Below are 22963 nucleotides of genomic sequence, written 5' to 3' on the forward strand. Positions count from 1 at the left end.
CATGAAGAGACACCCAAGACACACGGGATAGTGCACTGTTTGGACAAAAGATGGTCCACTGGAGGAGGGAATGGCAAACCACTCCAGGTACTAGCCATGAGAACCCCATGAACTGTATAAAAAGGCAAAAGATATGACACCAGAAGATGAGCCCCCAGGTCAGAAGATGTCCAGTGTGCTACTGGGGAAGAGTGGAGGACAACTACTAACAGCTTCAAAAAGAACGAAGCGGCCAGGCCAAAGCAGAAATGACGCTCAGTTATGGATGTGTCTGCTGATGAAAGTAAAGTCTGATGCTGTAAAGAACAGTATTACAAACGGACCTGAAATATTAGGTCCGTGAATCAAGATAAATTGGATGTGGTCAAGCAGGAGACGGCAAGGGTGAACATCTGAGGAATCAATGAACTAAAATGGACTGGAATGGATGAATTTAACTCAGATGACCATTATATCTACTACTGTGGGTAAGAATCCCTTAGAAGAAATGGAGTAGCCATCATAGTCAATAAGAGTCTGAAATGCAGTACTTGGGTGCAATCTTCAAAATGACAGAATGATTTTGGTTCATTTCCAAGGCAAACCATTCAACATCACAGTAACTCAAGTTTATGCCCCAGCCACTGATGCCGAAGAAGCTGAAGATGATCAGTCCTATGAACACCTACAAGATCTTCTAGAACTAATACCAAAAAAAAAAGATATCCTTTTCATCACAGGGGGCTGGAATGCAAAAGTTGGAAGTCAAGAGATACCTGGAGTAACAGGCAAGTTTGGCCTTGGAGTACAAAATGAAGCAGGGCAAAGGCTAACAGAATTCTGCCAAGAGACTGCACTGGTCATAGCAAACACCTTTTTCAACAACACAAGAGACAACTTTACATATAAACATCACCAAATGGTCAAAAGTGAAATCAGACTGATTACATTCTTCATAGCTGAAGATGGAGAAGCTGTATATAGTCAGCAAACAAGATTTGGAGCTGACTGTGGCTCAGATCATCAGCTCCTCACAGCTAAATTCAGGGTTAGAACAAAGAAAGCGGCAAAAACTACTAGGCCAGTCAGGTTTGACTTAAATCAAATCCATTACGATTATACAGTGGAGGTAATGAATATATCCAAGGGATTAGATGTAGTAAACAAGAGTGCCTGAAGAAGTATGGACAGAGGTTCATAATATTATACAGGGAAGAGAATAAAATTATCCCAAAGAAAAAGAAATGTAAGAAGGGAAAGTGGTTGTCTGAGGAGGCTTTACAAATAGCAGAGAAAAGAAGAGAAGTGAAAGGCAAGGGAAAAAAGGAAAGGTACACCCAACTAAATGAAGAGTTTCAGAGAACAGCAAGGAGAGACAAGAAGGCCTACTTCAATGAACAACAAAAAGAAATAGAGGGGAAAAATCAGAAAGGGTAAGACTAGAGATCTCATCAAGAAAATTAGAATTATCAAAGGTTTCATCCAAAGATGGGCAATACAAAGGACAGAAACCATAAAGACCTAATAGAAGCAAAAGATATCAAGAAGAGATAGAAAGAATGCATAGAAGAACTGTACAAGAAATATTTTAATGACCTGGATAACCACTATGGTGTGGTTACTCACTTAGAGCCAGACATTCTGGAGTGTGAAGTCAAGCGGGCCTTAGAGGCCTCTGCTGCCTATGAAGCTAGTGGAGGTAATGGCATTCCAGCAGAGTCATTTAAGATCCTAAAGATGATTCTATTAAAGTGTTGCACTCAGTATGTCAGCAAATTGGAAAAGTCCGCAATGGCCTCAGGACTGGAAAAGGTCAATCTTCATCCCAATTCCCAAGAAGGGCAGTACTAAAGAATGTTCAAACCACCAGACAATTGCACTCATCTCCCTTACCAGTAAGGTTATGCTCAAAATCCTTCAAGCTAGGCTTTAGCATTATGTTGAGGAAAGGCAGAGGAATCAGAGACCAAATTGCCAACATTTGCTGGATCATAGAGAAAGCAAGGGAATCAAAGAAAAACATCTACCTCTGTTTCATTGACTATGCTAAAGCCTTTGACTGTGTAGATTATAGCAAACTGTGGAAAACTCTTGGATAGATGGGAATACCAGACCATCTTACCTGTCTCCTGAGAAACCTGTACGCAGATCAAGAAGCAAGAGATAGAACCCTGTATGGAACGACTGGTTCAGGATTGAGAAAGGAGTACAACAAGGCTATTTATTGGCACCCTGTTTATTTAACTTATACGCCAAGCACATCATGGGAAATGCTGGGCTGGATAAGTTACAACTTGGAACCAAGATTACTGGGAGAAATATTGCATCATCCGCATATCTGAGGTTGCAGATGATACCACTCTAGTGGCAGAAAGTGAAGAGGAACTAAAGAATCTCTTGATGAGGGTGAAGGAGGAGAGTGAAAAAGCTGGCTTAAAACTTCAGTATTAAAAAAAACTAAGATCACGGCATCTGGTCCCGTCACTTCCTGGCAAACAGAAGGGGAAAAGGTAGAAGTAGTGACAGATTTCCTCTTCCAAGGTTCTAAAATCACTGTGGATGGTGACTGCAGCCATGAAATTAGAAAATGACTGCTTCTTGGCAAGAAAGCTATGACAAACCTAGACAATGTTAAAAAGCAAGACATCACTTTGCTAACAAAGGCCCATATAGTCAAGGCTATGGTCTTTCCAGTAGTCATGTATGGATGTGAGAGCTGGACAATAGAGAAGGCAGAGTGCTGAAGAACTGACGCTTTCAAACTGTGGTGTTGGAGAATACTCTTCAGAGTCCTGAGGAAAAGGTGATCAAACCAGTCAATCTTAAAAGGAAATCAACCCTGAATCCTCTTTGGAAGGACTGATGCTGAAGCTGAAGCTCCAATACTTCAGCTACCTGATGGGAACAGCTGACTCACTGGAAAAGACCCTGATGTTGGGAAAGATTGAAGGCAGAAGGAGAAGTGGGAGACAGAGGATGAGATGGTTGGATGGCATCACTGATTTATTGGACATGAACTTGAACAAACTCCAGGAGATGGTGAGGGACAGGGAAGCCTGGCATGCTGAAGTCCCTGGGGTTACAAAGAGTCAGACACAACTTGCCAATAGAACAACAGACTTGCTTGAACAGGGTTGTCACAAACCTTCACTTTGTGGGAGAAAAAAAAATGTAGTATCTGCAAAGCATAATAAAGTGAAGTGCAATAAAAAGGTATGCCAGTACTGATTAAATAAACATTTCATAGAAGAAATGTATTTTTCTAAGCATTTGAAAGCATGTGGGAGAGACAGAATTCTGAAGGTATTTAAGTGTTCTGGGAATAGTGTTATCAAGAGAGAATTTTGAAATGAATTGGGAAGTAGGCTTAAGGAAAAACTGAATGAAGGTGGTAATTTGCATTAGTTTAGTTGTAGGAGTATTTCATGTATTAATTATAGACAGAAACAAGCTCAAAGATCATGGTAATTTATCATGGAAAACCATAATCATGTTTCTGTTTAACCTCAATGAAGGCAAAATTAGAAAGAATTTATGTTTTTATTTATCCTACTCTTTTAAACTTCCACTATTTTCAGATCCTTTTTGCAAATTTTAACGATTTTAGACTAAAATTCCCTACTCATGATCAACTTTATTTTATTTTGCTTGCTGTTACTTTTTCAAATAAAAAAAATGTACTACAAAATTATGGAAAGGTTATAAAACTGAAAAATACGTATATACTCATATCCAGAGTCTGTACATAATTCTACTACATACACTATCACTACTTTGAGTGTATTTTCCAGTCCTTTAGGAAGATTCTAGTTTCTCCTATTATCATATCGCTGCAATGATGATCTCTCAGAAATGCACTTATTCCTTTTCTCTTTTCCTAGCAGAGATTAACAACTGTGAGACTATTAAAGAGCATAAACACTTTCAAGACGGGAAAAAATCAGAAAGATTACATCAATTTACACTGCCATCAGCAATGTGTAAGAGTACTCACGTCACTTCATCTTTGCCAGCATGAACACTATCATTTAAATTTTTCCCCATTAATTCACACATTTAACACTGTACTTAACTGTTTCAATTTGCATTTGAATTCATACCAGAATTCAATATTTTTAATTTTTAGTTATGAAAGATGACACTGCTACTTCAGCAAGAAACCATGTTAAGCATAAGTCAATGGTTCAAGGCTATAAAAATAAAATAAATACAATTTTTAAGACACTTTATCTAATCACAATAGGAGTAATGGTTATTGTGCTCCATGGTAATTAGGTATTAATGGCAAGCAGTTCACATAAGGGGCTATTATTACTATTATTGACACATAGCCAAATCAAGCATTATTAGATTATGAGGAAGGTTGGATCAGATTAGAAGCTCTCATGCCCTCTTAAAGATCCCTTGATCTGAAATCAGACGTCACACAAAAGGCAAATTCTCCTTCCTCTTAGCTCCAGGCAGCCTCTATCAACTGAGCACCCAGTAAAGATAACAGGTGTTATAAATTTAGTTTGGCTGAGGGAGGCTAGAGTTTACTGAAAATCAAAGTCGATGTGAACTCAAAGAGCTGACCAAAGAAATGGCCACTAAATCCCTTATATCTTCCCTATGATTACTCTTCAAGTTAGGATCTAGGTGTTCAGTGACATTTCTGAAGATCTTTGAACTATTTCCATCTCCTTTCCCATAGAGAAAAAGAGGACAAGAGGCACAATCATACTCTCATGTACTCAGTCAGCCTTACTAACAGAGAAGTGATCTGGGTAATGTAATTTAAGGGACTTCCTTCTGCCAACACTGTCTCCAAACTGCCACACACTGGAGATTCTTTGACATTTCTAAGCACATAATTCTGAGATTAAAGAAGAAAGGTGAGAGTGGGAAGGGTGAAAAGGGGTAACATAACCCACACTCTACAGTGAAAATTAATTTAACCAGTCTGGTTTCATAGTCTTCGAATACTTTGAAGAATGCAGAGGATAGGAATGAGAGTTCCAATATGGAGAGGACATAGGGAAAAGCAAAAGGAGATGTCATTTTTGGCTGCTTTAAAAATGCAGAGGCAAGGATACTAGACTACAGAAGAACTGGGAAGAAGGGGGCCAGGTTGTGATAATAAAATTTTCAGTTTCTATAGACCTACGGAGTTTACAAAGCACACGTCCAGTGACCATATTACCTAATCCTCACTATAACTGCACTAAAACTGAGACCCAGAGACAGGAAACAACTTACCCAAAGTCAGTCACAGGAAGTAAGAGGCAGAGCCGGGGCGTGACCCAGGTCTTCTGACTTCTGTGCATCTCCAGCTCCCCTGGAGCTGGAGCAGGGCAAAAAGGGAAGTGGGAGTGATCTGCCGGAGACCAGCCCTGCCCTCTCCCCTTCTTTCAAAGGCCATGCTGAGCCGACATATGACTCTCTCAGGGACCCCTTCGCATCAAATTCTTTCAGGATAAACCACACAGAATCTGAAAATGTTTCTCAACCCTGGGTCCAAGAATGGCAATCGGCAGTAAACAATGTCAGAAGTATTTTTGGGTGAAGTTTGCCATTTACATGAAATTAATTAGAACTTCAAAGCATAGCAATTCTCATTTCAGAAAGCAAAACTTATTTTTATAATTGAGATTATTTAAAGTTGTCTTGTTCAAAATTTTTTTGTTTAGCAGTTTCAGTCAAACCTTTGAAACTATTATGAAAATTATTTTGAAAAATATTTGAGAACCAAGATACCAAATCTACATTTTACCTTCTCTGTGGTCACTTTTTTTCCTACCTTAAATATCTTTCCTCAGTCATTACTTTCATTAAATCAATTCTACTCATTAGAATTAATACAATATTCAGCCTTTTCATAGCCAATTTTATGTGTTTTCAATGAATCAATGGGAAAATGTACATATCTTCTTGAAATATAAATCTTACATTCATTTCTAAATTATATCTAAAATGATTTTATTGTAGCCTTTTATAAGAAATCCTCAATAACAAAATTTAGAGTTCTCAGCCTCAAGTTTCTTATATTTCTCTTTAATTTTTCTTAGGGAATTATATATTTTAACTTCTCATCCAGACTGTTTACATTTAAGCTCAAAACACAGTCAGTGAAAATTTTTTCTTTGTTTTGCTTATTTCCTAAGAATACAAGCATATGATTTAAAGGGACTGGGTATGTGACCAATGTTTCATCATTTCTAGACCATTTTGTAATTAGCTCCACGACATCCCAGTCTCTAATAGGTTTTCTATTTATGAGAACAACTATCAGTAAGGCCAGGTTCTTAGTAAGCATTAATACTAATAAGGGCACATAAAAAGATCAGGGATATCTTTATTTGTGACCAGAGCTTTTAGAGCCTTTCTGAACTAATACTCACAAGTTCTTGATCTGTAATTCATTTGAGCACTGATGATCAAATTCAGGAATTTTTTAATAAGATTTATATTACCTGATCACTTTATAAGAAAAAAATACATGAGAATACCCTTCTCCACGTTGTTTTAAGCCTATTAGTAAAGGAGCAACACAAATGTTGAAACAAAACAGAATTTTTCATCTTTTAGGAGTCTTCTTTGCCACTTAATGTCTACATGCTCAGTGGAATTAACTCACTTTGATACTTTCTTTTGAATTCAGCAGCCAATTGTCAGCTTAACAAAAACAGGGATTTCAGATTTTGCTTTAGCTTATTGGAGAATAACAAACAAACAAATTAAAATGCCTTACTGCTGGGACATACAAATATCATGCAGGTTATTAGGCAAAAATTATAGAAAAAGAAAACCCAGCAATATTATAAAAGCTACAATGTGAGTCTTCATAAATGATAACTTTAGAAAGTCTTTAACTTAGCACATGAAAGTTTCTAGAATTAGAATTAAGCTAAAATAAAATTAAAAGACCAGTGAGTTGTGTATAATGACATGTAAAAAAGGATCTCAATTTTATCATTAAGTAATAAAACACTACTACTAAAAGCATATGTGCTTAGAAGGGACATAAAATTTCAGAGATATATTTTGTCTTCTATTCATAGTAAGGTTAAAGAGAAATTGCCTTTTATTCTATCTGTAATATAAACATATACTATTATGTTATTAAGAAGTCTGGAAAATCCAAAACAATGTTTCTTAAGATAAGTCTTCAATCTATTTTATATGGAAAATCTGAAAACTAGAAAGAAGAGCTATGATGTTTTTCAAAGTATCTCTTGGTAGACTTTATATAACAGATTTTATATAGGAAAAAAAGAGGAGGGCTCCATGACCAAATAAGTTTGTAAATCAATAGACCCTACATATGTTCGTCTAGTCAAGGCTATGGTTTTTCCTGTGGTCATGTATGGATGTGGGAGTTGGACAGTGAAGAAGGCTGAGTGCCGAAGAATTGATGCTTTTGAACTGTGGTGTTGAAGAAGACTCTTTTGAGAGTCCCTTGGACTGCAAGGAGATCCAACCAGTCCATTCTGAAGGAGATCAGCCCTGGGATTTCTTTGGAAGGAATGATGCTAAAGCTGAAACTCCAGTACTTTGGCCACCTCATGCGAAGAGTTGACTCATTGGAAAAGACTCTGATACTGGGAGGGATTGGGGGCAGGAGGAAAAGGGGACAACAGAGGATGAGATGGCTGGATGGCATCACTGACTCGATGGACGTGAGTCTCAGTGAACTCCGGGAGTTGGTGATGGACAGGGAGGCCTGGAGTGCTGCAGTTCATGGGGTCGCAGAGTCGGACACGACTGAGCGACTCATCTGATCTGATCTGATCTGATGTCTCTCTGTTGGAAATTTAAAATACATATTAACCTGCTACTGGCTCAAAGACATTCTATAATTTAAAATGTACTTAATTTTTTGACCCAGCATTTTCCAAATTTATTTAACTAGGAAGCAGAACTAACCCTGAGCTAGATGGACTAGGCATGAAGATGTATGTACAAAAATACAATAACTTTTTAATCCTTATGATGATCTGAGCTGCTCAACTAGAACATTATCATTATGTTTAGTCCTAACAAACTACATTTTTTTTTAAGGCAAATTCTCAGTATTGCAGTACTTCCTGTCCCTTCTGAATGGGGCTCTTAGCCAATGATAGGCCACTACTAAGGAAGTTATTTCAAGCCAACATATAAAACTCTTGCCAGTAGTTTCCAAATTTAACGGAACTGGAAGCTGTAACAGAGAGCTTCTCACAAGGCAGATCAACTCCACTCCTTTCCTAGAAGTGTGATAGTGAAGCCTACTGCACATGATTCTAGAATAAATATTATAGGTCCAGTAAAGTTCAAGAAATTAGGATCAGTAGGAAGGGTAACCAACTACATCAAGAGATGCCACCCACTAAAGGTAAAAAGAAAATAAAGTTTAAAAAACAAAGTAAAAAATACAATGATGTTTAAGAAATAGAATGAAAACACACAGAGATAACTAATAAATGAAATGAAAAAAAGCAAGAGTATAAGAGAACACAAATGACTATGTAAGGTTAAAAAAAGAAAATGGACAACTGATGACTCATTATGGTGTGCAATCAAACATGTATCCTAAGTCCCCTTTTAGCCCAACACCAATCAAGGATCATTGATTTTAGAACTGAAAAGATACACTGCAGGAGCTCCATTTGAAAGGGAATAAATTCTGTATTGCAATGAGCAACATATTTTTGTGCCTTTTAGGTACGGATGGAAGAATCAAAAACAGAACTGTGTGCAGTTTTTTTTAATTCAATAACAATGCCTCTTCAGAATTATAAAAATCTTTAAAATATACTGACATTAGTGCCAAGTCAAGGCACATGCCCAGTATAAAAATAATATGTTTGGGAATAAGAAATAAAACAAAACAAAAATAGTCCTCAAATTCATTTATTTTACTATTTTATTATCAGTGTATTAGTAAATCTTCTGCATATATACGTTAAGGAATGGTAAAATTGAGTGCAGTTTGAAATTACAGTTTTAAAAGTCCTGATAAATAAAGTAAATGAAACAATTAACATTTACACTTGAAAGAGAACAAATCTTGGGGCAACCAAATCAAAAATGTCAAAGGAAAAGATAAGTCATCTGACAATCCTAGCCCCCTTAGGCTGTAGATTACTTTGAAGAAAAATCAAAATTACACATTATTTAGCATAAATCTAAAGCATCTTAAATTTACTTCTCCATTGACCAGTGCCATACTTCCATATTTTAAGTTGCTATTAATAAAGGGGAGACTTAGAAGATAAAAGATTAACGTATCTTCTGATACTATTCATGTATACAAAAAATTGCTGTAGATTTTTCAATTATGCTAACTTGATTCTTAATATTTAAATAATATAAGGTTTAAAGTGTTTTATGGATTATAATTAAGGTTAGAAACAAAAAAGCACATCTTAGACAACTCCCTACCATGTTATTTTACTTTGTTATTTTTACCTTCAGTAAAAAGGAACATGAAATAATTACATGATATACTTTCATTGCTTAATAAAGGAAAACTCAGATTACCCAGAAACTTTTTAAAGATGCTTTTATATAGCATCTTTAATCTTTTGAATAGATTATATTAAATTAAATTATCAGATAGCAAAATTCCAGTGGTACTTTAGTACTTGTTCTTCAAACAGCATACTATTTTCTGAGCAGTAATTAAAGTGGTGAAATAAAGTATCTCTTAAATAATGTAGCCCAATCAAAACTAGATTCTGAAGATTTTCATAATAATCTCTTACGTTTCATAATAATCTTAAATTCACAAACTGAATTTGGGATTCAGGACATAGACATCAATCTATATCTAAGTTGATATATCATGTATATGATATATCAATGTATATGGCATGCATTTATGAATGGATCATCTCTCCCTCTATGCAGAAGCTTCCATATCTCCAGTAAAGTCCTTTTGTATGATCCACAATCTCCTGTGGGAACTGTGAAAAGCTGAATGGCAGATTAAGAAATAAATAAAGCATATCTAATACAACCAAATTTTATTAAAAGTGAGCTAAAAGACATTGCATGGAAACACCCAAGTTCTATCACCTATAATCTGAAAATTATAGGTGATAATGTTCTTAAATGCGGCTAAGACAGCTAGACTCTTTTTTTTTTTTTTTTAAATATACTCTGCGTTTATATTGCAAAAGAGAAAGAGCACTGCTTACATGGAAATTTTTGAAAGGGAAGTATCCCAAAAATATGTATAGTGGAAGAAAATGTATTACAGTATTTCACTGACTTTACTCAAATTATGCAGAAATTTAAGTATGGTAAATTATACCCATTAATTTATTTAAGAATTTATTAGCAGAAATGAAAAACCTTCTGGACTATGATGAAATATGTGCCTGTACTTTTTACTAGATACTAACTGGCAGAATCTCACTGTTACATAATTCTAATTTCTCTTTGAAGTTAATGGTTTCTATAACAATTATCCCCTTTTTAATATTTATTATGATCTTTTGATATCAAATACACACGAGATATAGCCTAACTTTATCCCTATATCTTTAAAATTTCTAACATGACCTTGTTATAATACATTTAAGATTCATTTTTAATTCATTAATTTGCATATCATAATTCTCTATCTCCTTCCTCATTAAATAGGTTAGGGATGGGGGGGTTATATGTTTCTCTTTAATATTTCTATTAGTGGTAGAATACTTTATGGCTTTTTATGAACATTATTTGAATTTGGAAAGGTAATTTTCAAATTTGCTTCCCAGGGTGACATTATAATATAAACTTTGCACAAAGTTACTTCAAAAGTAAAAGTTGAGATTAATAGTTCTTTTTGTAAAGTATGCTAAAATTTAAAAATATATATAATTATTTTAAAAAGAAATCCAAACCTACCTAAAAGGAAATTTACTTTTTAAATAGATAAAATCAATAAGAAATTTTAAACACATAAAATTCATTAAATCACACTTTCTAATTCCATAATTTATCTTCAAATAAGGAGAAATAAAATATAGACCTTACACATTATTAAAATTAAAACATCAATAAACAAGATTTTTCCCACTTATATCTTCTTTTAAAGCTTCAAGAGGTAAATGAAGACTCCCACAAGATATTTAAGTTTGTTTCACACAATTGGAAATATAACTTTCACTAACTTTGTGTAGTACACAGGACTTCTGTGTGTTCTGAGTACTAATATATACTCCTCACCCAGAACAATACCTAGCACCTAAACAGATATGCAGTAAGTATTTATTGAATAAAACTAATCTATACAATAAATTTTCTAGTTGGAAGAATAGCTGAACAAAGATCATTTCCTCATAGTAAAACACTATGAAACTTCAAAAAGTTTAGAAATCAGCATGTTCTAAAATATTTCTTGGGATATAAAAGTCTCAGTGGCATACAAGTCATAAATATTCTGGGAAAATCAGGACTTGACACTATCTTTCCATATTTAGATAAGTAACTCAGAAAGAACAACACTCCAAAAACACAAAAGATTTGTCTGAGCAGCAGCACCAGGGTATTTTAAAGAGTAATTCCAAGTGGCCTGTGGCATCTTTTTATTGTTTTCCTGATATTAGTTTTAGAGTTAAAAGTAGTAAATTTGGAAATGGCTGCAAGAAACATAAATAAGTTTCCTTTGCCCCTAATGTTTCACATACAGTGGTCAAGAAAATAAAACAGCCTTATGGTTTTCTCCCTATACAGTTTTACAAATGATATGAGATTGCATAATGATTCATTTACTTTGGTAAAATAAGGAAAATCCTGCAACATACAAAGAACATTAAATTAAAAATTATAGGCTTTATCCAGTTAAGAATTACTCAGCCATTAAAAAGAATTCATTTGAATCAGTTCTAATGAGGTGGATGAAACTGGAGCCTATTATACAGAGTGAAGTAAGCCAGAAGGAAAAACATAAATACAGTATACTAACACATATATATGGAATTTAGAAAGATGATAACAATAACCCTGTGTACGAGACAGCAAAAGAGACACTGATGTATAGAACAGTCTTATGGACTCTGTGGGAGAGGGAGAGGGTGGGAAGATTTGGGAGAATGGCATTGAAACATGTAAAATATCATGTATGAAACGAGATGCCAGTCCAGGTTCAATGCACGATACTGGATGCTTAGGGCTAGTGCACTGGGACGACCCAGAGGGATGGTATGGGGAGGGAGGAGGGAGGAGGGTTCAGGATGGGGAGCACATGTATACCTGTGATGGATTCATTTTGATATTTGGCAAAACTAATACAATTATGTAAAGTTTAAAAATAAAATTAAATTAAAAAAATAATAAAAAAAAAGAATGAGCTGTGAATCTCACATTATGTTGATAGTTTAATTGCGCTAGAAGAAAAAAAATCAAGGATGACAGAACAAAAAGTTCAGTAGATCAGTTTGGAGGAAATAAAGTATTTAATCATAATCAGAATGTATACTTTCATCACCTAATATATCATCACTGTGTATGCTCTGAAAATATACAAATAGATGGGGAAACTAGAAATTTGTCTACAGGTAGATTTAAGGCAAATAGCTCAAACTTCATGAAGAAAAAAATTAACACTTAAACTATTAATTTGATTTTTGTCTTAATTTTCCACATAAGAGACTATTAACTTAGTCACTGAGTCTCTTAATATTTCATGTTTTTATTTAATAATTCATCCTTATACCTTTAAGACAATACAGACAACTGATTTCCATAAAGATTTTTGGTGTATATGCAGGCTTCTTGGTTGTATTATTTTTCCTGCAAACTATTAAAAAAATCTCAATGAATGCTCATTACTATATTTAGGAAGACAAGAGATTTTCCAAAATCTTACGGCAATAACAAACATAAACCTTAAAACATATGAAATCACTTCACAATTAAAAACAGTAATGTACATATGTAGCGCAAGAGTTAAAAAAATTAAAAACTACACAATCCACAGTGTGAATAAATAACTCTGCTAAGGCTTCTATCAGCCTCACCTTTCCTTTGTAGCCCTTTAATGCTTCTAAAATGACATCAATTAGAGTTACCTTCTTATTGGTATAGTGAACGTTTTACTTTGACTAACTTAGAACTTGTTATAATTCCAAAGTTACAAAAAAAAAAAGTGCTCACAGACCCCAATATTAGTCCTCTCAGAGGATAACACATCGATACACTAACTCTGTGTTAAATGTACTGACAATCACACTGACTGTTTTTCTTCAGAGGCTTTTTATGTATATGGACACATACTTTTTTTTTTTTTTTTTTATGGAGATGACTGAAAATATGTTAATGTGTGGCTTCTATTCAAAAAGGAGCTGCATCTACAACTAAGTCAATTATTCACATAGATGAGGAAGAAAGGATGATCTTATTCTTAATAATACTGTTCATGATCCAAAAATATTTGTTATATTAATTTATGCAAAAGCATAAAACATCAACAATCACTTAATTATTTGTAATTAGGAGAAAAGAAATACCAGAATCGCCAAAATATTTTAATAATACTATCCTGCCTCTTCCTGCAAAATACTTCATGGATCTTATTGGGAACAATCCCTGGAGGAGGGCATGCCAACTCACTCCAGTATTCTTGCCTGGAGAATTCCATGGACAGAAGAGCCTGGCGGGCTGTTAGTCCATGGGGTTGCAAAGACTTCGACACGACTAAAGTGACTTAGCACAGCATGAAAGATTTTTAAGTTAACTGCAGAAAAAGTAAATAGGTTAAAAAAAAATAGGACAGTAAAGCCTAGATGAGGTACAGAAAACATGAAATACTGCTGTGGTTCAGAATCACTACATGGGCTATCACATGTGATGCATTTGTTGTTCAGCCAAGTTTACAGTGGCCTAAAATCAATAAAGCAATGGGGACTATTAAAGGGGGAAGAGGAAACGTCACTGACTTAGAAAGAAAAAGATCACTTGGCACCAAACACCTCTGAGTAGAAGAGCTACAATGAGGAATAAGAAAGGTGCTCAACAGCTATGTCTACTCTGGAACAGAAAAAGGAAGTAGAGAGGAAACAAAGTAAGGAAACTTAAAATTTTTTTAGGGAGAAAAGAATAAAATTAATCTCTTTTTAAATCTCCTAAAAAAAACTAAATATAAAATTTTTATTTTGACTCTGTAGTGGCTAACATGGGAATAACATGATGAATAACAAACCTGGGCTCACCTTCTAGAAATACAGACTCAATAAATACTTTTACCATTGTAATTGCATTAAGATGTGAGCACTGACTTTAAAAAAAGAGAATAAAAATAGCCATCATGTGGGAATCAAAAGGGCAAAAGATATAGTTATAACAAGTTTCTCCAAGAAAAGATATAAATTAGACATTAATGGTATTTCAGTCTTTTAGGGAAAAAGCAGCTAAACTTTAGAGAATGAGAGTAAGAGAAAGGATCTCTTGCTTAATTATACAGATTAAGATATGAATGTTATATTGTAAAATATGAAACAATAAGCTACCTGGAAAATGATCAATTTTCTAGAATAAAAAGGTCAATAAAAATATCCACGGGCCCAATATGATTACTGCTACTAGATTTTTGTTGTAGCTTTATTTATCTTCTTTTTTAGGGGGGTGAAGTGGGCAATGACCCTGAGGTCATGACAGGAAAATCTAGAAGGATCAAAACTAAATCAAAAGAAGTTCATAAGAAAACAAATATGCTTCAATGATGAAGGCTACAGTCTAAATGATATAATTTTCTAGTATATCTTTATATTTCAGGGAAACAGCAACAAATCAGGTTTCTAGTAATAAGTAGAAATATCAATAACCTCAGATATGCAGATGACACCACCCTTATGGCAGAAAGTGAAGAGGAACTAAAAAGCCTCTTGATGAAAGTGAAAGAGGAGAGTGAAAAAGTTGGCTTAAAGCTCAATTTTCAGAAAACTAAGATCATGGCATCTGGTCCCATCACTTCATGGGAAATAGATGGGGAAACAGTGGAAACAGTGTCAGACTTTATTTTTTGGGGCTCCAAAATCACTGCAGATGGTGACTGCAGCTATGAAATTAAAAGATACTTACTCCTTGGTAGGAAAGTTATGACCAACCTAGACAGCATATTCAAAAGCAGAAACATTACTTCGCCCACAAAGGTCCATCTAGTCAAGGCTATAGTTTTTCCAGTGGTCATGTATGGATGTGAGAGTTGGACTGTGAAGAAAGCTGAGCACCGAAGAATTGATGCTTTTGAACTGTGGTGTTGGAGAAGACTCTTGAGAGTCCCTTGGACTGCAAGGAGATCCAACCAGTCCATTCTAAAGGAGATCAGCCCTGGGTGTTCATTGGAACGACTAATGCTGAAGCTGAAACTCCAATATTTTGGCCACCTCATGCGAAGAGTTGACTCAGTGGAAAAGACTCTGATGCTGGGAGGGATTGGGGGCAGGAGAAGGGGATGACAGAGGATGAGATGGCTAGATGGCATCACCGACTCGATGGATATGAGTTTGAGTGAACTCCAGGAGTTGGTGATAGACAGGGAGGCCTAGTGTGCTGCGATTCATGGGGTCTCAAAGAGTTGGACATGACTGAGCAACTGAACTGAACTGAACCCACAAATTAGAGAAAGAAGTTTGTAAAAAAAAACTCTATTAAACAAATTCTAATATGCTTTGTCCTCTTGTTTTTGCCTAAATATAGTTGAGACTCTATATAAAGTTACATAAATCTTGTATACAATGGACTCCAGGAGGTCAATACTGTCTAAATTATATCAACAAAACTGTCAGTTTTGACATAACATTTGGCAACAAAATTAAGTATTATTCAACAAAGATATTTAAATGTAATCTGCACATGTACATATATATGTCTAGTAAATGCAGATGAATTCATATATAATTTAAAGTGTTTTTCTTAATTTTACATTTAACTAAAATAATAAAGATTATACATGTATCCAAAAGAGATTTAAATTTGACAATTACTGGACATAATTTGGTCAAATTTAAATAGTAACAAACTGGGAAAGAATAAAATATGCATAAAGACTCATAAAAACACATACACATTTTTGGCAAACATAAATAAGGGCACTTATTGCCAAACATAATATAACAAGGCATTATATAAGAGAAGCAATTGCAATGCACTCATTCTTACTGTAGTTTAAGGTAATTATTAATTAAAACCTTACTTTAGGAGTAGCCAGTTTTAAACAAAACATTTTTCCATTGGAAAATTTAGTATTACTATGACTAATCTTTCAGAGCTATGTATTTCCTTCAAAACAGCTTATGTCTTTGTACATAATTTTTATCACATACCCATGCCTCTGACTGAATGGGCCTGATGTTGCTTAGTAGCACCTCTTCATAGTTTCCATAATCAATGAATTTAACAACTGCTGTCATACCTGAAGAATGAAGAGCTTCAACTTCTGCTCGGTAAAACTGAGGAGACAAAAAGGAGTTTTAAACAGGACGATCAACATTGTCTAGATAAGGTGATGCATGATGGAAATATAAATATTCAAAATGTTACCATGTTAGTATTTTTTGAAAGCTCATTTTTAAATCAATTTTATTGCGATATCATTGTATTAGTTTTAAGTGGAAAACATAATAATCTGATATATGTATATATTGTGAAATGACCACCACAATAAGTCTAGTTAGTGTCCATCACCACACATGGTTATATTTTTTCATTAGGATGAAAACTTTAAAGATATAAATGCTCTTAGCAACTTTGAAATATATAATATTTAAAAAAATAATTTTTAAGATAATGCATTTTTATTTTAATTGGAGGATAATTACATTACAATATTGTTATGGTTTTGCCATACATCAACATGAATCAGCCACAGGGGCACATGTGTCTCCCCATCTGAACCCCTCCTCCCACTTTCCTCCCCACCCCATCCCTTAAGTTGTCCCAGAGCACTGGCTTTGAGCCCTGCTTCATGCATCGAACTTGGACTGGTCATCTGTTTTACATATGGTAATACACATGCTTCAATGTCATTCTCTCAAATTATCCCACCCTCACCTTCTCCCACAGAGTCCAAAATTTACTTTTGGATAATCATAAATTGGCTAAGAAAAAGAGAGATTCTCTTATGCGTGTGAGTTCTGACATTCACTGAGCAGTAATAAGATTTCAGAACTAAGAGGATCAGTAGAGAATATTCACATGCTAATGCGTGCAAAAAGAATTAGTGTTCTTCAACGTCTCCTTGTTAGCCACTCAATCCCTTTGACATTAGTAAAACAGTTCTTATGTACTAATTAGAGTATATAAGTATGAAGTAATTTATTTAAAAAACAGAAATATATGACCAAAAAAATCCTCAAAGGCTCATTGTCATTGCTATAGTCATACAGGCAGCTGTGGTGAAGCAGAGTTCCCAGGCAAGAAGTCAGCACACTACTTATATCCAGGATTTATAGGATTTAAGACACTGTAAGACCAAACACTTTTATTTCTTCAGTTTATCCAGTATTACTTGGCTCTGGGAACCAATGCACAAAGTCACCAGGAACTGAATTCACATAACAACTTCAATTTTTAATTTATCTGTTAAGGCAACTTGGAGTAGATCAACTGACTGGAGTATTCCCTTCACTATAGGTCAACCCATTTAGGACTCGAATTATAGGTCTGAATGTTGCTTAATGAACATGAAATAGCAACAAAAAATTCTTAAAATTCTTATTTACTCTCAAGGAAAGTTTTCTTCAAACAAGGGAGTTGGACGCTCTTTTAACAGTCTACTCTGACAGTGAATCAGTGTAACAGGACCCCATGAGACCTTCCGGGACAGACGCTCCTTCTCCCCCAGGTCCTCCATCTGCTGCTTGTCTACAGAAAAGCTTAACCAAGGAATAAATGTAATCAGAGAAGTGAAAAAACGTGGAAACAAAGGAAAACGGTCAAGCAACACAAAATAATAGTTTAGCCATTAAGCAAAGTTAAGGACCTTCAGTTTCTCCTCAAGAGCTACAGATACATATTCTCAGTCAAATCCTTTGACTGTTTTGCAGATACCAAAACACCCACTAGACAGAAGAAGTTAACCACATGATGACCAGATTGTAGTTACAACATAAGCTCTTCCATCTTTCACAATTTTAAGAACTGGCCTCAAGGAAATCCGAGCAATACTTGTACTTAAAACAACTATATGAAGCTGATCAGACCACTACATGACCAATTTCAAGATGATTTTTGGAGATGATGATGATTTTTGGAGCTGTTCTGCATGAAGCACCCCCTCCACCAACCCTTCCATCCACCTGTATCTCCCTAAATATCTCCTTTAAAAGCTCTTGCCCCTGAACGGCAAAAGGGAGCTGGTTAGGGGAGTTAGTTTTTGGGCCATGAGCCCATCTTCTTCCCGGAACAGCACAAGTTTCCTCAACAAAGCCATGTTCCCTTTTACCCAATACTTGGTTCTCAAAAATTGGCTTTCAAGCAGCAAGCAGCCAAGCCTGAGTTCAATAACCTTCATGGGTTCACTGGAATCAAAAAATGCTAAAGGCAACAAAAATTCTTATTCTTGATAACCTTCTAAATTAGCAGTTACTGTGAGTGTACCAGGAAAGAATCTGCTTTTACTAGTGTGCGTGTGTGCTTGCCAAGTTGCCTCAGTTGTGTCCGACTCTTTGTGACCCTATGGACTGCAGCCTGCCACATTCCTCTGTTCATGGGATTCTCCAGGCAAGAATAATGGAGTGGATTGCCATACCCTCCTCCAGGGGATCTTCCTGACTTAGGGATCTAACCTGCATCCTTTATGCTTCTTGCATTGGCAGGCAGGTTCTTTACCACTAGCACCATCTGGGAAGCCCAACTAACTAGTATACACCATACTATAAAAGTTACTAAGTTAATCCATGGTATTTCTTTTCCAGATCTGGATGCAAGAAGATTAGAGAAACCACGCCAGAATTTTTCTTTATCTTAGAGATCTAGTTATATATCCACGTCTCTCCTTTCCTCCTTTATTTCTTAGCCTTACACTTCCATATTCTGTAAATTGCTGTATTTCTCGCATATTTCAACTGTAAGCTTTTTAGACAATTATGCCAGTTAGGTTCAACAATGACAAACAATCATAATATATAACCTAGGAAAAAAACTTGACATCCTTTTAGGAACTTACTAAAGATAACCTGTGTAAAAAATGACTTCTACATAACATGGGAAGTAAAGGTGTAGTGATATGGCACTTGATATGGCTAGGAGTGCAGGAAAAGCTTCCTGGGGCAAATGACAATGGGTATAATCTTCAAGAATGAAGCGTATTTAGCCAAGCAGTAAAATTCACAGAAACAAAACATGAAGAAGAGTATGAAGTGAAGTTACGCAGTTGTATCCGACTCTTTCCAACCCCATGCACTGTAGCCCACCAGGCTCCTCAGTCCGTGGGATTTTCCAAGCATGAATACTGGAGTGGGTTGCCATTTCCTTCTCCAGGGGATCTTCCCGACCCGGGGATCAAAGCTGGGTCTCCCGCATTGTACGCAGATGCTTTACTGTCTGAGTATAGGATACAACAAATAGTTTTAAATTAATTATGGCATGACGTAAGAAGGGTTGGCCAATAGGACAAGATAGTAAGGGTCAGCGGACAGAGGCTCTACAGGCATGCTAGACTACAAGTGAAATATTTTAACTAGGAAGAATGACAAGATCACAGTAACGGCAGTTCCAGTGACAAATTTAAGAGGAATAAGACTTAAGGCAAGGAGACCATTTTAAAGGTCTATCCCAGTTGATAGAGCTGAAAGAGCTGAACTAGTCATGGCAGATGTACAGGGAGAAGGAGGATTGTTCCAAATGCTCAGTCTTTCTATGATAGTAAAGCTTGAAAGAAGGCAAGATATCATGAGGAATGTTTTAAATGATACTAACTGATTGTTTCCAAACATCATTTGTAATGCAATTAAATTATGGTTTCTTAATGACAGTTATAGATAATGCTTTTCTTAAGCCTTTACCCTAGTCTCTGGCTAGAAAATTGGAAAGTTGCCTGTTCTTGACAAGACACTGAAAAGTTATCGCTTAAATTAGGTGCTTCTATAAGATAACCAATGCCATCTCTTTCACAGAGTATTATTTATCTTACTTGCTTAATGGTGTATCTATACAGAGCCTAAAATCCTTCACTCTAAACTGAAAAACATCCACGTAAAATCAAAGTAGTCCCCTTAGGAGATCATTCAATTATTCCAACAATCCTCTAAAAGCTCAAAATATTTTGGGAAATATTAGGCACCACCTTTCAGATGCTATATGATATTATTTTGAGTATATTCAGTAGAGACAATATATGACTTTAGTATTATTGATTTTCTGAGAAAATTACAGTTGAAAGTAAAGCTTTAATAACAATCTGATCAGGTATTTGAAGATACTTGGTTCATAGCACAGGCAAAACTATCTGATGTATCCCAAGCACCTAACACTTAGCAGCTACTCAATTATGGTTTGTTGAATACTCAATACTTGTTAAAGAACTTGTCTACATTTAAATATCTTAGGACTGTCATTATTCTCTGTTGCTTTGTTTCTGTTCATTCATATTCTCTCTATATTTTTAACATACCTGATAATTTTTTTAGGATGCCAGACATTGTATCAATAGGTGAAATACCATGAAGAGGTTCTAAAAAATATTACTTTTCCCTCAAGGAGGATTATATTTTAGGAAGCTGGCAGACAGAGTACAAGTAGATACCCTTGATCATGTGCAGGAATGATTTTAGGCTTTCTACTGGCTTGCTTGTATTTTGCACTTAGTACTAGGACACGATCCTGACAGGATTTCAGTGGAAAGCCTGAGTCTTCTTACCAAGCCTTTCAAACATTATTGGACTTGAACTCAAATTATTCACTTACTTCCTCTGTTTGTCATGGTCACCAACTCCACATTGTTCAATGCAAAAAAAAAAAAAATTCTGCCACCTTCATCTTTACTGTTCACAGAAGCATCTTACAGAAGTGACAAAAAGACAAAGTCAAAGTCAACGTTGCTCAGTCGTGTCCGACTCTGTGACCTCATGGACTATACATACATACACATGTTGTCCGTGGAATTCTGTAGGCCAGAATACTGGAGTGGGTAACATTTCCCTTCTCCAGGGGAACTTCCCAACCCAGGGACGAACCCAGGTCTCCTGAATTGCAGGCGGATTCTTTACCAGTTGAGCCACAAGGGAAGCCCAAGAATACTGGAGTGGGTAGCCTATCCCTTCTGCAGCACATCTTCCTGACCTAGGAATCCAACTGGGGTTTCCTGCATCGCAGGCGTATTCTTTACCAACTGAGCTATCAGGGAAGTCCCCTACAGAAGTGAACCCTCCAAGGTAGACAATGTTAGCTCTAAAAACCAACTCTAATTTTCAACTACTTCTTGGCTCTACCTTAATGGAGAAATGGCAAAGCATAAGTAATCCCCGCACTAGCCAAATCAAACAGTTCTTGTGTTTTGGAAAGTGAGTGGTCTCAGCTGCAAGAGTAAGAGTCTAGATAGTGATGAACACCTGCACTTGCTTTCCAAGTCTCCCTAAGAACCAAGGAGTAGCCATGTAAAACAGTTCCAACCAATGAGATTATCTGTTGGTATTTCTGGAAAGGCTTTTACTTTTCTTGAAAAAAAGAAAAGACACGGTTAGTGCAGTCTCTTCCTCTCCTTTCAGCCTTGAAAAAAACTTGACAGCAGAGAAGCTGCGACTAGCCACATTCACACAAAAACCTTAAAAGACTATGCCATCTAGTTGTACCTGGACCCCTTCTTGCTGCTATCATTGGCTAACACCTAACACCCTGTTCGTTTCCAAGGCAAACCATTCAATATCACAGTAACCCAAGCCTATGTCCCAACCGGCAATGCTGAAGAAGCTGAAGTTGAACGGTTCTATGAAGACCTACAAGACCCTTTAGAACTAACACCCAAAAAAGATGTCCTTTTCATTACAGGGGACTGGAATGCAGAAGTAGGAAGTCAAGAAACACCTGGAGTAACAGGCAAATCTGGCCATGGCGTACGGAATGAAGCAGGGCAAAGGTTAATAGAGTTGTGCCAAGAGAACGCACTGGTCATAACAAACACTCTCTTCCAACAACACAAGAGAGGACTCTACACATGGACATCACCAGATGGTCAACACCGAAATCAGATTGATTATATTCTTTGCAGCCAAAGATGGAGAAGCTCTATACAATCAGTAAAAACAAGACAGGGAGCTGACTATGGCCCAGATCATGAACTCCTTATTGCCAAATTCAGATTTAAATTGAAGAAAGTGGGGAAAACCACTAGACCATTCAGGTATGACCTAGATCAAATCCCTTATGATTATACAGTGGAAGTGAGAAATAGATTTAAGGGCCTAGATCTGATAGACAGAGTGCCTAATGAACTATGGACTAAGGTTTGTGACATTGTACAGGAGACAGGGATCAAGATCAGCCCCATGGAAAAGAAAGGCAAAAAAGCAAACTGGCTATCTGAGGAGGCCTTACAAATAGCTGTGAAAGAAAAGAAGTGAAAAGCAAAGGAGAAAAGGAAAGATATAAGCATCTGAATGCAGAGTTCCAAAGAATAGCAAGAAGAGATAAGAAAGCCTTCCTCAGTGATCAATACAAAGAAATAGAGGAAAACAATAGAATGGGAGAGACTAGAGATCTCTTCAAGAAAATTAGAGATACCAAGGGAACATTTCATGCAAAGATGGGCTCGATAAAGGACAGAAATGGTATGGACCTAACAGAAGCAGAAGATATTAAGAAGAGGTGGCAAGAATACACAGAGGAACTGTACAAAAAAGAGCTTCACGACCAAGATAATCACAATGGTGTAATCACTCACCTAGAGCCAGACATTCTGGAATGTGAAGTCAAGTGGGCCTTAGAAAGCATCACTACGAACAAAGCTAGTGGGGTGATGGAATTCCAGCTGAGCTATTTCAAATCCTGAAAGATGATGCTGTGAAAGTGCTACACTCAATATGCCAGCAAATTTGGA

General features: G+C 35.9%; 1 protein-coding gene across 1 annotated transcript in view; it reads right to left on the reverse strand.

Annotated features, from left to right (window-relative positions):
* The window catches only part of TDRD3 (tudor domain containing 3), a 153023-nt gene that overhangs the window by 27423 nt on the left and 102637 nt on the right, over nucleotides 1–22963 (reverse strand). Inside the window, exon 11 of the mRNA XM_010838658.1 lies at nucleotides 16254–16379. Coding sequence (XP_010836960.1) covers nucleotides 16254–16379 — 126 coding nt within the window. The remainder of the gene's footprint in view (nucleotides 1–16253; nucleotides 16380–22963) is intronic.

Source organism: Bison bison, unplaced genomic scaffold (genome assembly GCF_000754665.1).
Source record: "Bison bison bison isolate TAMUID 2011002044 unplaced genomic scaffold, Bison_UMD1.0 scf7180017864102, whole genome shotgun sequence".
Lineage (NCBI taxonomy): Eukaryota > Metazoa > Chordata > Mammalia > Artiodactyla > Bovidae > Bison > Bison bison.